The following is a 13,587-nucleotide window of genomic DNA, read 5'->3' on the forward strand; positions in this document are numbered from 1 at the left end:
TTAAACCAGGCCACACTGTTGGCCCCCAAGTTCATCCGTTCAGGATCTTTTGGTGGTCTCATGTCAGCCCGGCTCACCTTGCTCCTTTCATTAGACGATCGTCTGTTCGCAAAGAGTAATATTCTAGACTCAGATTGCAAAATACAGCTCCCAAGGGGCGCAGTCATGGGGGAGCCAACCGGCGGTAGCTCTCGTTCCTAGCCAAGTTGGGGGCGGCTGCATAGGGCTTCGCTGAGACCCATCATAGCAGCCTTCGCTCGCAATCCCCCAAGCACATAGACCTTGAATCCTCGTGTTTCTCCAATTTGGGATGCAGAGCAGCTGTCTGGCTTGCGCGGTGCCATACAGAGATCGTGTACCTTTCTTGGCGCACGATTGTGCCTGGTGCTGACAGAGCGAAAAGACCGCATCGTCCAGCTGAAAGGAAAGGACCCTTCCCACAGCAATCTTAGAGTTGTTTCAAGGCCCCTGCTTGCCGTCACGGTAGGATGGATGGGGTATACCAACACAGGTCAAGCATTCTAATCCATGGGATAGGCTAAGGAAATGCTTGGCTCGGATCCATGCACCCTCGCCCCACCAGCAATTCGCTTCTATTAACAGCGGCATTGCCCAGACCTTTTCACTCAGACTTGAACATTATCCCGGACGGTCTGTATGAGAGTGAAATGAGCATGATTGCCGCTCAGCGATCTGATGCGAATAATGACAACCGCGATGGAGCCGTGGAGCGATTGAGTCGTGGTGGGCAGGGTATCTCACGGTCCGACGGCCATGGCTGTGTCTTAGCCGGGCGACGATCCTGCCACCAAGAAAAGTTGACATGAGGCTGAGTAGCACATAAATTACATGATATCAGCTGGCGGGCCGAACGGGTTCCTGCTTATCTGCGGCATAGATGGGTTAATCGTGCAGCGGCACCGTTCTCGTCAGTGCCCTTTTGAGTTGCCCGAATTCTCTTCTTGCTTCCTAGAAGTCATGCATGCAGTATCAACGACCCTAGAAAATTGTTAGCCCTTGTTCTCGTTCAGTGAAGTCAATATGCGGAAAAGTTACCGTGGAGCTCTGGCTCGACCCCCTGCATTAGGAGGTGGCCCCCACGCGGAAACGGTGCCTTTTGGCCAGAGTGGCTCATGATGAACCAGTGTTTGAGCCTCTGGGGGCCAAACTGGGGAGATTGCGTTAGATCGACACTTCACTTGCAGGGATTTGCTGGTAAAGTCTGTTGTGGAAAGGGGCATTGCCGGTACAATATTGAGCAGTGGTGGTGGTGGTGGGAGAGTTTTAGTAGGCGAAGTCCGGCTGGCGGTCGGTTTGTTTGTTTATGGCCCGACCGCCCGGCCTCGTGGGGGTTAACTGAAGATCATCTTACTTGTATTTACTCCGGGCCAATCTCCCTCTCCGAAAGCACAGTTTACTGTGTCTATAAATATGAAGATTAAATCGAGCGAATACCATGTGGTGGTGGGTACGAAAATGGGAAGCGGGCTGAGAGGAGATACGCCGCACTTGAGTATAGTCTATGGTGTCTATAGTATCTATAATGCTGATATCAGGAACGTGAAACTTCATTAGATATAAGAATGAAGTTACCTCGACCCGACTGCGCAGAGAATCAATCTGTTGTGTTGGATTTTGATCACGAAGGGGAAATAAGGTGAGCCATGGTTGTATATATTTCGGCTGATGCTGGCAGCCACCCGCGATAGAAGAGTATTCATGTAACCCTCTGGATTGTGCGTACCTGAGAACAGCAGTCACCCATTTCTTCAATACTAACACCTCCCTTATAACATGAACTAGAGTCGTATGCAGGCCATCCCATCCACTCTATGATGGTCCCTGCTGGACAAAATGACTACGGTCCCGAAACGACTCGGCTGCACCGGAGCCCGCAACAAGCAACCTATTCCTGACATCGGCAAGCTGCCTAAACCCCGCAGACACGGCGATTTCGCCAGACACGACACCCAGAAACACCGGCAGACTTTCCATACACAGGACGAGAACGGAATCGGTCAGCCCCGGCCAACCATAACTGTTGGTATAGGCGGCTGCTCCAGCTTTGTAGAGCACATACCCGAGATAGTTCAGTTGGAACAGGTGCTGGTGACTTGATGAAAGTTGTTGCAGCGATTCTAGAGCGACCTGGCCTCGGACCAACTCAGTGATGTCAATCTTTTTACGGACATTCAGCGCTTTTCGCAATTCTGCTTCATGTTTCCGAAATCGCTTCAAGAGGGGCGCGCACGCTTTCTCCTCCAAGTTTGTTTTCCAAATCCGGTTCTCTCTCAGTTTCACAGCCTGCGGTGTGTCTAAATCTTGGCTCAGATGTTTTATCACAATCAACAAGATCAAGACCATTGATTGATTAGAAGGTCTCAAGACTTGGGCGACCCATGTTTGAAGCGTCTCGAAGGACTCTTTCGTTAAACGTACGCTTTCTTGCTGGTGCTTTGTGAAAGAGGAGTAATCACCACCCACAATTCATTTCAACGTGAGGAGACTCAGCATGAGCCGATCCACATTTGGAAGCTCCACATTGAACAATAAGAATGAAGGGGAGAGCTCTCCGTTCGGTAGACGGCCGGATTTGCGTGGCTGTCCGACCCTATCAGCTAACTCGGCCTCTCCTAGTAAGGTAATCTCGTTCTCGAATTCGCGCTCGAACTTCCGAATTGCGTCATCATCGGTCAGATGTTCAAGCTCCCATTCAGAAGCGATCTCGGCCAATGACTTCCTGACAAACAGAATCGTAGACCCTTTCCCGTAAAGTAAGTTTACCACTTTCTCATGCTTATTTTGCCTCGCTATGGAGATTGGTGCTTGGCCGTCGATACTTCTTGCCTCGGTGTCTCCACCCTGTCTGATTAATACCTTCAACACATCTAAGTGTCCGTTCCGCGCTGCCAACCAGAGGGGTGTAGCCTGTATTCGAGATTTGCTATTGATGGCAATACTCTTCTCTCTCAGAAGCGTTGACACCACAGCCGGGTGGCCCTTCTCAGCCGCGTGATGGAGTGGTGTATAGCCTTCAAGATCAGGCAAGTTAATTTCGCATAAATTCAGCAAGCGCCTCACAATCGAAGTAAAACCGAACCTTGACGCAAAGTGCAGAGCTGGAAGGCTCTCCCCAATAAGGGGAAGGTTGCATATCTTGGCGAGCTCCTCTTTATACGACATAACGATCCGAAGAAGAGGAATATGTTGTTCTCTGACAGCCCACCCAAGCAGGCCATGGAGAAACGAGTGGCGTGAGCGTCCACCCGCCACCCAGGGATGAAAATTCCAAGTTTCATTGAAACATGTCGCAAGCTGCGTGAAGCTTTCCCACACCGGAGACTTAGGTGTTATGTCTCTCGTCTGCAATGCCCAATTAGATACAGCGTAATCGAGGAATTTGAATTGCTCCCCAGGTGAGTCCGTACGGACCGGGCGAATGGGTAGTTTGATCGAAGCCTTCTGAATCTTCGGCGCACGAAAAAGAGAAAACAAGGAGGACTTCATCGCTTCACCGGCAAGCAAAGCTAGCGAGACTACTGCCAAGCCTGTTGGGTTGTGATCCCGTCCTTGCGTCTCAACCTGTAAGCTAAAGTTTGAGAAAGAGAGATAAGCAACACAGAACTCCCCACATTGGAGATTTCCTCGCGCCTCGCTCTCTAGATATCTGGTCTCATGGTCGGCTCGATGACTCAGAAGGAACTTTTTGACCGACGAGTGCGCGAAGCGAACACAGCCATCAGTAGGGTCCTGAACCACGAGATTAGCGCAGCAGCCGAGCACAAATTCGTCCTGGGGTACTTTCTCGTGATCCCAGCGAGTATCATGGAGATCAAAGGCTACTGCTTCCTTCAGTTCATCGATATGCAATGGTCTGGTAGCAAAGCTGACCCATTTAAGGACCTTCGCAGCCCTGGGATCAGACGCAATCCGCTGAGTACACAGCCTATACGTTTCCTTCAAACCCTTAGGAAGCCGACGCAAGGCGGAGCGCACCTCTGCATCGGTGAAGCATGTCGACCACAAGATTTCGAGAATAAGGTAGACCCATAGAAACCTGCTCGAGTCAGTTTACATACGTCGATTTTGTAGGGTTTCCGACATACATTCCTGAGGCCTCAGTGAGAAGCACGCGTTTGATCTCTTCCAGTAAGGAACAGTCACTGGTAAGCTTTCTAAGCATAGACTTGTCATCAATACTGGCTTTGATATAGAATTCGATATCCTGGGTAACGTGATTGAATGTTGAGATTCGGAGAGCCCACGGCATGAATGTAGCAATGTTCACGTAGCCTGGTACGTGATTCCTGCTCACCAACATGATCTTCGATCCATTGGGTGGGCTGGCAGAACTGAAGGTTGCTCGAATTAGCAGCAACATTTTCTGGCATTCTTGCTGTTCTAGTGCATCGAGTCCGTCAAGAACGTAGATTGTGTTTGGCATGTATGAGAACAGAAGGTTGAAGATTTCTTGCAGGTCATCATAGTCTGGTACCCTTCGGTCTCTTCCAAAAAAACGCTCCAGCTCATGAGCGACATCTGGCGGAAAGACCTGATGCGATTCGTACAAGAGCTGAGCTAATTGCTTGATTAGACTGGCAAGAATGTAGGAAGCCTGTAACGAGCCAGAATGCTCGTTCTCACAATAGAAAAATACTGTAGGACAATGGCAACTGGAGTTCTCAAGTGCGCGATACTTGACAGCCTCAACGACGGAAGCCGCGATGATAGTTTTACCTGAACCAATTTTCCCCGAACACCAGAGGCTGGACTGATCCAACCTTGTAAGCCATGCTTTGAATGTCGCATGGTTCAAGAACCACTGAGTTGTTCCAGGAAGGCGCTTGTAGGCAAGTCTTCGGTGAACCTTATCATGGTCATAGTTCGAGATCCGCTCTAGTAGCTGTACGATGTCCATGTGTGGACTTTTCTTGCTTATTTCGCCTGCAGATGTTTCCGACCCGTTTGGAGTCATGAGACCATGTTGAGCCAGCTCCGAATCCACATGAGGTGATGGCATGTCAACCACTTGCTTGGTATGAATCATGGACAGAAGCTCTTTGGTATATGCTGCCGCCGTGGCAGCTGCATACTCTTGCCACTGCTTGTTTTTATGAGAGTCTGCATAGTCACAGATCCCTCGGATCACCAAGCAAGGGAAGTTGTCCATCAAACCAGCTGCTTCCATCTCGAAGCAGAGAATACCAAATTCGTTTGCTAATTGATCTCTTATACGACCATTCTTCATTACCTGGTTTGCGGAAGCAATAAGGCCGTAATGAACCACGGGGACATCATAACCTCGATCGGGCCGGCTTTTCCTTCTCCCGAAATCACAGTTCGCGCAGCTTATCCCAGAGTCTTCATGATCATAGTCAGGCTCAAACAGCACATCTTGCTCTGCACCACGGTAGGTGAATTTGTCTTTCATTTTCGGATACCTGCATATCATCTCAGACAATATGGTGGGAATATTGCTTGGTCTCACCATGTGCTCCGCCTGCAATTTGGAGACCGCAGTCAAAAGTACCGACGGTGGTTTGTTAAGCATGCCGGTTCTTTCAAAGCGGTTGTTGCTTAAAGTCTTTCCGTAGTCGTACTGCACGATCCCGCCATAGTCCCTCGTTGGCTGGCTGACCACCACATCGCCAAGCCGGATGTCGCCTTGTGATGGAGCTGCACCTCCGATGCCGACCATCAAGCCGAACCGAATCGATCTGAAGGTAAATTGAACCTGACTGGCGATGACTGCCGCTGATGTTGTGCCATATACCCCGGCGGGAAGGCATACAATGACAACATTATGCCCGTGTATGCTGCCGAAGATATAGCTATTATTGTCACTCAGATCAGTTGGCAAGTCCGGATGTCTCTCGTCAAGCATTGCGGCTGCAGCCGCCATCTCCAAGGGAAGTGCAGAGATCCACGCGATTGTGTAGTCATGATGACGGTGAATCCTAGGGATTGTCGCCATTTCAGTGCTCTTGAGTCGGATCTGTATCGGGAGGCGGACTACTGCCTGTCGACCCAGGGTGTCGATGCACACGCTTCAATGGGCATACCTCGACATTCTCCATTGGTCGACTAGATTGCGTATTCAGCAGCCATTCAGTCGAGCGTTCCCTTCGTTCAAGAGCTATGTAGTTCAAACCAGAGCCTAGAAGCCGAAAGTCATGTGTGGCATCATCAGACATGGATTGAGATTGCTGAGGGGAGCGTGAGGCTGAAGCAGCTGTACTAGCGCAGAGGGCCAGCAGGACTAAACAGGACTAAGCAGCATTGGTGCCTGAGGCATCGACTATGCGCACAATGCGGGGAAAGCTTGCATTGAAGCGCAGGCCAGAACTCTACTGGGTACCTGGAGGGTTTACAGGAATCTTAGATGTCTTGGAAGTCAATTTTCGATCAAGTCAGGACAAGTGGAGATACCATCAGTCGCTCATATTCCACATAGTCTGAGTTTGAGTAACCACCCCCTTCTGCACCGAAATGAACTACTTACTACTGTGTATGTACGTACTTGGTATGCTGGGTGTGGTCACATGATACGGGGGATCTCTGTCGTCATTCGTCGATTTCCTTCCTCGGTTACCAATTCCGACATACTCATAGTTAACCAACTGCTCAGTAATTCTCATGATCGTTACCTTTTCGACTCCTGCTTATGGATCCACTGGCCATTGCTCATTCTCCTTTTTGAGCAATTAGGCAGTCACCTAAACTTAAGTTAAGTCCAGCTACATGTGTTCATGTGTCCGGCCGGATGGTCAACTCCCGCCATCAGACAAACAGTGAGCAGACCGCAATTGCCACGGGCCGGGCAGATGCAGTGCAGCGCCAGTGCCCAACCGCACCAACTACCGCGATTACCCCCAGGTGTGCCTGGCCGGATCTCGAGTCGCCGGACCCCACACTGGAAACTCTGACTCTGCTGGGTACGTACTGTCCTCAGTAGTAAGTTAGAGTCTGTGGACGGACTGTTACGAGTACTCTCCCCTCCCTTTCACGTCTTCGGCCGGAACTTGTAGATCATCTGCCCCTCTTGTTGATGGCGTGAGCATGGCAAATACGCATTCCTCGCTGCACCCGCACCTTGGTTGCGAGGGGAGGGAGGAGGGGTCATCGACAACAGTATGACAACAAGGTCCTTCCTCCTTATCCACTGATGGTCGTAGGGGTCAATTGCAGGTTGGAGTTGAAGTTGCACTGGAGTACCTTGTTAGGTATCTGAATCCTTCAATCCGCCATCGACTGGCCAGATGCATCCAAGACCAATAGGGTACCTGCTTAGCTCAGTTCTGACATGCAGGGAGGACTGGTGGCTTGAATCAGTAAAAATGAAGAGCGCACCTCAGATGACACTCGCTCCCTCCTTCATCCCAACTGCCTATGCTGCAAGCCGATCGATATTTCGGCGGCTGCAGGAGCCATGGAGCCATGACGATTGAGGACCGTTTTTCCGCGTGCGCGTTATTTCTTTTTCCCTTTTTTCCCTTTTTCTTCTTTTTTCCTCCCCTCTAGCCAGTTCGCAGGTCGATGAGTGGGCCTCAATGACCCCATCTGGACCCTCCCCGCAACTCCTCCCGAAACACGCTCATGCTCATGCTCATGATCTGATCTCGGGATTCCAGAGTGACTCCTCTGATTCATACAACCGCCTCAACTATAAATCCCTCATGGTTCCCACTCTCTGCAGGGTGTTTTAATTCTAGCTAGACTTGATCGATCCTCTACTATACCTAAATTCGAGTTGCCTTACCTCAACTTTCCACAAAGCTGCTAGACCGACACACACACACATCATAATACAATACATACCTCGAACTCATTGTCCACCTCATCGTGTCGCGTCGCATCGCATCACACCAGCCTCCATCTCCAACACTTTGCCCCTCAAGACCATCACAATGATTGCCATCCAATTTGCCCGCCCTACCGTCCGCCATTTCTCGGTGCACCGTCCGCGCCCCGACACCCGCACTTCCCGCTTCATCACCAGTTCCTGCCTCTTCTCGGCGGTAGTTCTTCCCTTCATACCTCCGGCGCTGGAAAGCTCTCGGGAAAAGAGCAAAGGCTATCCCACCCACAACAAGTGAGTCTCATAATCCGCGCGTGGTGATCGCTGCAACCCTCGACTGACGGAATCGTTCCTCTCTATCAGGCCACACCCCCCACTCTGCTTCCATGCCCGCTAGACCGCATATATCCGTTCGGATTTAATTCCACGAGTGGGGCCATACTTGCAGAGACAGACACAACATCACTTTACTCGTGTCATCACGCCATCCTTCGATCTTCCTACCGTCGGATTTTTGATCCTTTTTTTCATTGTTGGCTGGCGTATGGGTACTGGCATATACCTTTTTCCTTTCCTTTTTTTTTAATCACTCTCTCAAACGACATTTGCTGAGAGAATTGCATCATGAGAAAACCCCACATATGGATCTTCAGGGGCATCGAGGAACTTGTCTGGCTGGCGTTTAGCTTGCGAACTTTAATAATTTCTTTTGTTTGGCGTGACCGTGCGAGAAACGCTTGTTTTTGAGGGGAGAACTGCGTACTGGACAGGTTCCAGTGGCAGTTGTGCCGAACGGGCGGATTCTTGTTTTGTCTTTCCCCCCGCGGTCTCCTTTCATCACCGCTACCGGAGGTGCTATTTGCCCTGAGATAGTGGATAACGATGATTACGACTATGAGATAGCTAGCTGTCTAGCAGCAATACAATTCGCGTTACTAATCAACTAAGCGATTCCGCACGAGAATGATCCTCCAGGAGTCGATTTGTTTTCGGATATAGAAATAAATCAGGCTCTAATTTCCCCGGATCTTCACGAGATCCAAGACATGCACGAAGTAGTGCAGACTGCAGAGCGAATCAAGCTTTTCCACCGGAAGAAATCCACCCCCACGAGCCAAGCCATACGTGCACACGCGGATACGCACATCCATCAAAGAACCGATACCCGGAAACGGTAGAACCTATACATTTAGTAAGGGAAACATTATGGTACAGTAGCACACACGAAAGATGTCACCGGCACTTTTCGCGTTCCCTGCCTTCCTCCCACACCAAAACCCCCTCCCTCTATACCCAAGTTTTGTTTTGCTTCTACCCTAGAGCATCCTGCAACGCAACCCCCTAAAGCCGATTCCCCTTCGGCGGCCGAAACGGCTGTGCGGCCTCGTACTTCCCCTTCTCCAGCACGCGGTCGGCCTCGGTCTCGGGCTCGTGGCGCGTCGCGGCCGGATCGTGGCTCGCCTCGGCGCTGGGCGAGGCGACGTCGTCGGCGGCGTTCTGCTGCGACCGGGCCAGTTGGGCGGCGCGCTTGTGGCTCGGGTCGTCGGAGGGCACGGGGGTCGGCGTGGTCAACGACATGGCGGACTGGCGGCGGTGTTCCGCTTCCATCGCAGCCAGCTGCGCTTTGCGTTTCATCTCCGTCTCGAATCGGGTTTGGCGGTCCGCGTTGATGGATTTCTTTGCGAAGTAGTAGGCGCCGCCGCCGGCTTTTTGGGGGCTGTTAGTTTTGGTAACGGGGGTGCGGGTTGGGGTGTGGTGTGGTGATTGGGAGGGAAGGGTGTGGTGTTGCGTTGCGTACCGACGCAGAGAGTACCCCATCCGATCCTGTTGGGTTGGGAGTCGTGTTAGTTGAGGCGCATCTTGAGACGGTGCAATGGCATGGCTGTGGTGTGTTTGTGTGTTTTGCGGGCTTCACCTTACCAGGTGGATTTGATCTAGTTGTTGAGCGAGAGGTGAGGTTAGCGAGCTTGAACCTTGCCACCTAGGTGGATGGGTAGATCCAGTCGGTCACATACTGTGTTCATCTTGGATATATTGGCCACTTCCTGCACACAGTGTCAATTCAAGGGAATTTGAAGGCCGAAATGAGGAACTCGGACGGGGAAATTGAATGCGAGCCTGAGATTATTGAACTACGTCAATCACTGCCGAAGCCCTTCGGCCGAAACGCTGGCCAATCGAATTGCCCACACGGCGCCGACGCCACATGCCGCTCGTCGGGGCTGAGCAGATCCCATCATTGCCTCAGGCTGCCATACACCGCCGAGCCTCGCCTCGCCTCTTCCGCTCCGCAATCGATCGATCTTCTTTCATGCTCCTCCTCTTCTACGCCTCCTCCTTCACCCTTCATCCCCTCCTGTCCCTTATCGACCACCGCCATCTATACCACCAGCAGTAAATAAAAAAGCTTGTAGGTGCTTTTCGTCTGATCGGGATATGGTCATACTTATTTGAACGGCTCACTAAGGGCGCCGGTAGCCTGTCGGGAGCAAATTCGATACCTTCCTTGCCTCTGTCGCGACCGCACGGAATCGCTTTTGCACAGTATAGAAACATTATAGACCTCATTTCTCAGGAATAATCCCCTGGCACTGCGGGACCGGACAAAATGCCGCCGGTCAAACGCAAAGCTTTAGATAGTATGCCATGCCCATCCCACCGCCACCATTCCGGGGGGCGTGTCAGAGCGATTCCATTCTGACTTGTACAGGTGGTCGATCGAGTCGAGCCTCGAAGCGCGCCACCCCCGTGCCTGATATCAGTAGCGGTGATGAATATTCGGACTACGAAGAGGATGTCAAGGAAGATAACCTGAAAGGTAAGCAAGCTCAAGGGCGGAACAAGAAGGGGAGAAAGGCCCAGAACGAAATCACTGACTTACACACCTCCGGCGTTTTGCTCACAGATGTCGTGGAGAAACTCAACATCGAACATTTCAGCAAAAAGGGCGGCGGCGCCATCCAGAAGCAGGACCCCAACTTCGGATACAAGGACTTCTCGTCCCTGGCGTTGAAGCCGGACCACGCGAATCGCCCCCTCTGGATCGATCCGCTGAAGGGCACCATCACCCTGGAGAGTTTCTCCCCGCTCGCGCCCCAGGCTCAGGACTTTCTGACCACGATCGCCGAACCCCTCTCCCGGCCGACGCATCTCCACGAGTACCGGTTGACGGGAAACAGTCTGTATGCCGCGGTGTCGGTCGGCCTGCAGCCGCAGGATATCATCAACTTCCTCGATCGGTTGTCGAAAACGCCGCTCCCCGAGACCATCAAGTCGTTCATTATCGATTTCACCAAGTCGTACGGAAAGATCAAGGTGGTGCTGAAACATAACCGGTTCTTCGTGGAGAGTACCGACCCTCAGATGCTGCAGATGCTGCTCCAGGATGAGGTCATCGGGCCCCAGCGATTGCAAGGGTCGGAGGGTATCATCCAGCAGGCGGCGCCGAAGATGGGCGGTCTGGTCATCCCCGGTACCAAGGATGCGGCGGGTGTGAAGCAGACCACGGACCAGAAACCGGCCGAGGATGCGGCGGGGGAGGCGCGGCGCGAGGACGACATCCTTCTCGCCATCCGGGACGATGACGACGATGAGGAACAAGCACAGGTGCACAGCTTCGAGATTCCGAACGAGGCCGTCGAGCCGGTCAAGGCGCGCTGTCAGGCCATGGGTTGCCCCGCGTTGGAGGAGTACGATTTCCGGAACGACGAGATCAACCCGACGCTGGATATCGACTTGAAGCCCAACGCGCGAATTCGAAGTTACCAGGAGAAGAGCTTGAGTAAGATGTTCGGTAACGGACGTGCCAAGAGTGGAATCATCGTCCTGCCGTGTGGTGCAGGCAAGACCCTGGTGGGGATCACGGCGGCCTGCACGATCAAGAAGGGTACCATGGTCCTGTGCACCAGCTCCATGTCTGTGGTGCAATGGAGAAACGAGTTCTTGCGGTGGTCGAACATCGATCCGGGCGACATCGCCGTCTTCACCTCGGACAACAAGGAGAAGTTCCGCCGGTCGACCGGTATCATCGTCTCCACTTACTCCATGGTGTCTCAGACGCGGGCGCGATCGCACGATGCGCAGAAGATGATGGACTGGATTCAAGGGCGTGAATGGGGTCTGATGATCCTCGACGAGGTGCACGTCGTGCCTGCTTCCATGTTCCGAAAGGTCACATCCGCCATCGCGTGTCAGAGCAAGCTGGGGTTGACTGCCACCCTTCTGCGTGAAGACGACAAGATCAAGGATTTGAACTTCCTGATTGGTCCGAAGCTGTACGAGGCGAACTGGATGGAGCTGGCCGAGCAAGGGCACATCGCCAAGGTACAATGTGCCGAAGTGTGGTGCCCAATGACCACCGAGTTCTATTCGGAGTACATGCGGGAGAAGTCCAGAAAAGCGGCCTTGCTGTACATCATGAATCCGCGAAAGTTCCAGGCTTGTCAATTCCTGATTGACTACCACGAGAAGCGCGGGGACAAGGTCATTGTGTTCTCGGACAACGTCTATGCTCTCGAGCGGTATGCGCTCAAGCTGAACAAGGCCTACATCTACGGCGGCACGCCCCAGAACGAGCGCATGCGCATTCTCGAGAACTTCCAGCACAACGAGCAGGTCAACACGATCTTCTTGTCCAAGATCGGCGATACCTCGCTTGATCTGCCGGAAGCCACTTGCCTTATCCAGATCTCGTCCCACTACGGCTCGCGTCGCCAGGAGGCTCAGCGCTTGGGTCGGATTTTGCGGGCCAAGCGTCGTAACGACGAAGGCTTCAACGCGTTCTTCTACTCGTTGGTGTCGAAGGACACGGACGAGATGTTCTACTCCTCCCGGCGCCAGGCATTCTTGGTCGATCAAGGCTATGCCTTCAAGGTGATCACCCATCTGCAGGGGATCGAGAATCTGGAGGGCCTTGCGTATGCCACGCCTGCGGAACGACGCGAGCTGCTGCAGGAGGTGATGCTGCAGAACGAGACGTCCGCGGAGGTCGAGCACGTCAACGACGATCTGTTCTCCGAGCGCTCGGGGGGCGCCCGGGCTCGCAAGGGCGCCGTCAAGCGGAGCGCGGCGACTCTCAGTGGACTGGCGGGTGGCGAGGACATGGCCTACATCGAGTACAACCGGAGCCGGAACAAGCAGCTCAAGGACAAGGCCGGCCACCATCCGCTATTCCGGAAGATGGAGCGGGAGCGACTGAAACGGAAGAAGGAGTTGGAGGACTTCGTGCGGTAGCTATCTTTTTTGATACATATTTGGAACTAGTATGGCAGAATGAATAGCTCGAGCATGAACTATATAGGCGGAACTATAAATACAATAAATAAAATAAAGAAGCCACACTGCGGAAGCGGCCAGATCTTGATAGCCACTGGTGCAGTCTACGAAGACACCAGTAGAGGTGGGCTACTAATTCCTGGGCCAGGATAACCCATATTCTAGGTAGTTGACTCATAAATCACCCAGCAATTCTGCAATATACCCGGACTGACCTAGTCAACGAATTTCGACCACGGAGTATACTATACTCTTACTCAGGATGACACCGCCGGCAGCCCCGAACGACGATCTAGATCGCATTTCACATCTCAAGGGCCGCTCCCCAATCCCCAGCAAGCCCGCAGGCCGGCAAGCCCCGAAGGCCGAGCAAATTTATAAGCACATCGTGTTATCATGGCTCCGACGCTCCGATCATGGGACCCTGTTTTCACCACAATTCACCCGACTGTTTTCTGGGGTTGACACCTAAGTTAGCCTAGCTTGAATCAGAATGACGTTTCCCTTCCCGAGGT

The 13,587-nt window shown here is 52.5% G+C and overlaps 5 protein-coding genes across 5 annotated transcripts; 2 read left to right on the forward strand and 3 right to left on the reverse strand.

Annotated features, from left to right (window-relative positions):
- Positions 1-1,703: 1,703 nt before the first annotated feature.
- BO72DRAFT_302823 (uncharacterized protein) lies at positions 1,704-2,539 on the reverse strand. The gene has a single exon (XM_040940452.1). It carries the CDS (start codon positions 2,362-2,364, stop codon positions 1,831-1,833), a length of 534 nt encoding a protein of 177 aa, XP_040804370.1. The 5' UTR covers positions 2,365-2,539; the 3' UTR covers positions 1,704-1,830.
- Positions 2,488-6,191, reverse strand: BO72DRAFT_525257 (5'-methylthioadenosine/S-adenosylhomocysteine nucleosidase family protein; the record flags this gene model as incomplete). Its single annotated transcript, XM_040949944.1, has 3 exons — positions 4,107-6,191; positions 3,633-4,057; positions 2,488-2,762 (listed from the first exon to the last, which is right to left on the reverse strand). The coding sequence occupies exons 1-3, from the start codon at positions 5,972-5,974 to the stop codon at positions 2,488-2,490; spliced, it is 2,568 nt and encodes an 855-aa protein (XP_040804371.1). The 5' UTR covers positions 5,975-6,191.
- A 1,716-nt stretch (positions 6,192-7,907) lies between these two features.
- BO72DRAFT_466192 (uncharacterized protein) lies at positions 7,908-8,195 on the forward strand (the record flags this gene model as incomplete). The annotated part of the gene is made up of 2 exons (XM_040946757.1): positions 7,908-8,092; positions 8,162-8,195. 2 exons carry the CDS (start codon positions 7,908-7,910, stop codon positions 8,193-8,195), a joined length of 219 nt encoding a protein of 72 aa, XP_040804372.1.
- A 575-nt stretch (positions 8,196-8,770) lies between these two features.
- On the reverse strand, positions 8,771-9,908 carry BO72DRAFT_445371 (uncharacterized protein). The gene is made up of 4 exons (XM_040944025.1): positions 9,814-9,908; positions 9,719-9,732; positions 9,597-9,622; positions 8,771-9,504 (listed from the first exon to the last, which is right to left on the reverse strand). Exons 1-4 carry the CDS (start codon positions 9,820-9,822, stop codon positions 9,140-9,142), a joined length of 414 nt encoding a protein of 137 aa, XP_040804373.1. The 5' UTR covers positions 9,823-9,908; the 3' UTR covers positions 8,771-9,139.
- A 498-nt stretch (positions 9,909-10,406) lies between these two features.
- Positions 10,407-13,030, forward strand: BO72DRAFT_466193 (TFIIH/NER complex ATPase/helicase subunit SSL2; the record flags this gene model as incomplete). Its single annotated transcript, XM_040946758.1, has 3 exons — positions 10,407-10,437; positions 10,509-10,616; positions 10,704-13,030. The coding sequence occupies 3 exons, from the start codon at positions 10,407-10,409 to the stop codon at positions 13,028-13,030; spliced, it is 2,466 nt and encodes an 821-aa protein (XP_040804374.1).
- Positions 13,031-13,587: the final 557 nt, after the last annotated feature.

The sequence above is a fragment of the Aspergillus fijiensis genome (assembly GCF_003184825.1).
Source record: "Aspergillus fijiensis CBS 313.89 unplaced genomic scaffold BO72scaffold_9, whole genome shotgun sequence".
NCBI classification, from domain to species: Eukaryota; Fungi; Ascomycota; class Eurotiomycetes; order Eurotiales; family Aspergillaceae; genus Aspergillus; species Aspergillus fijiensis.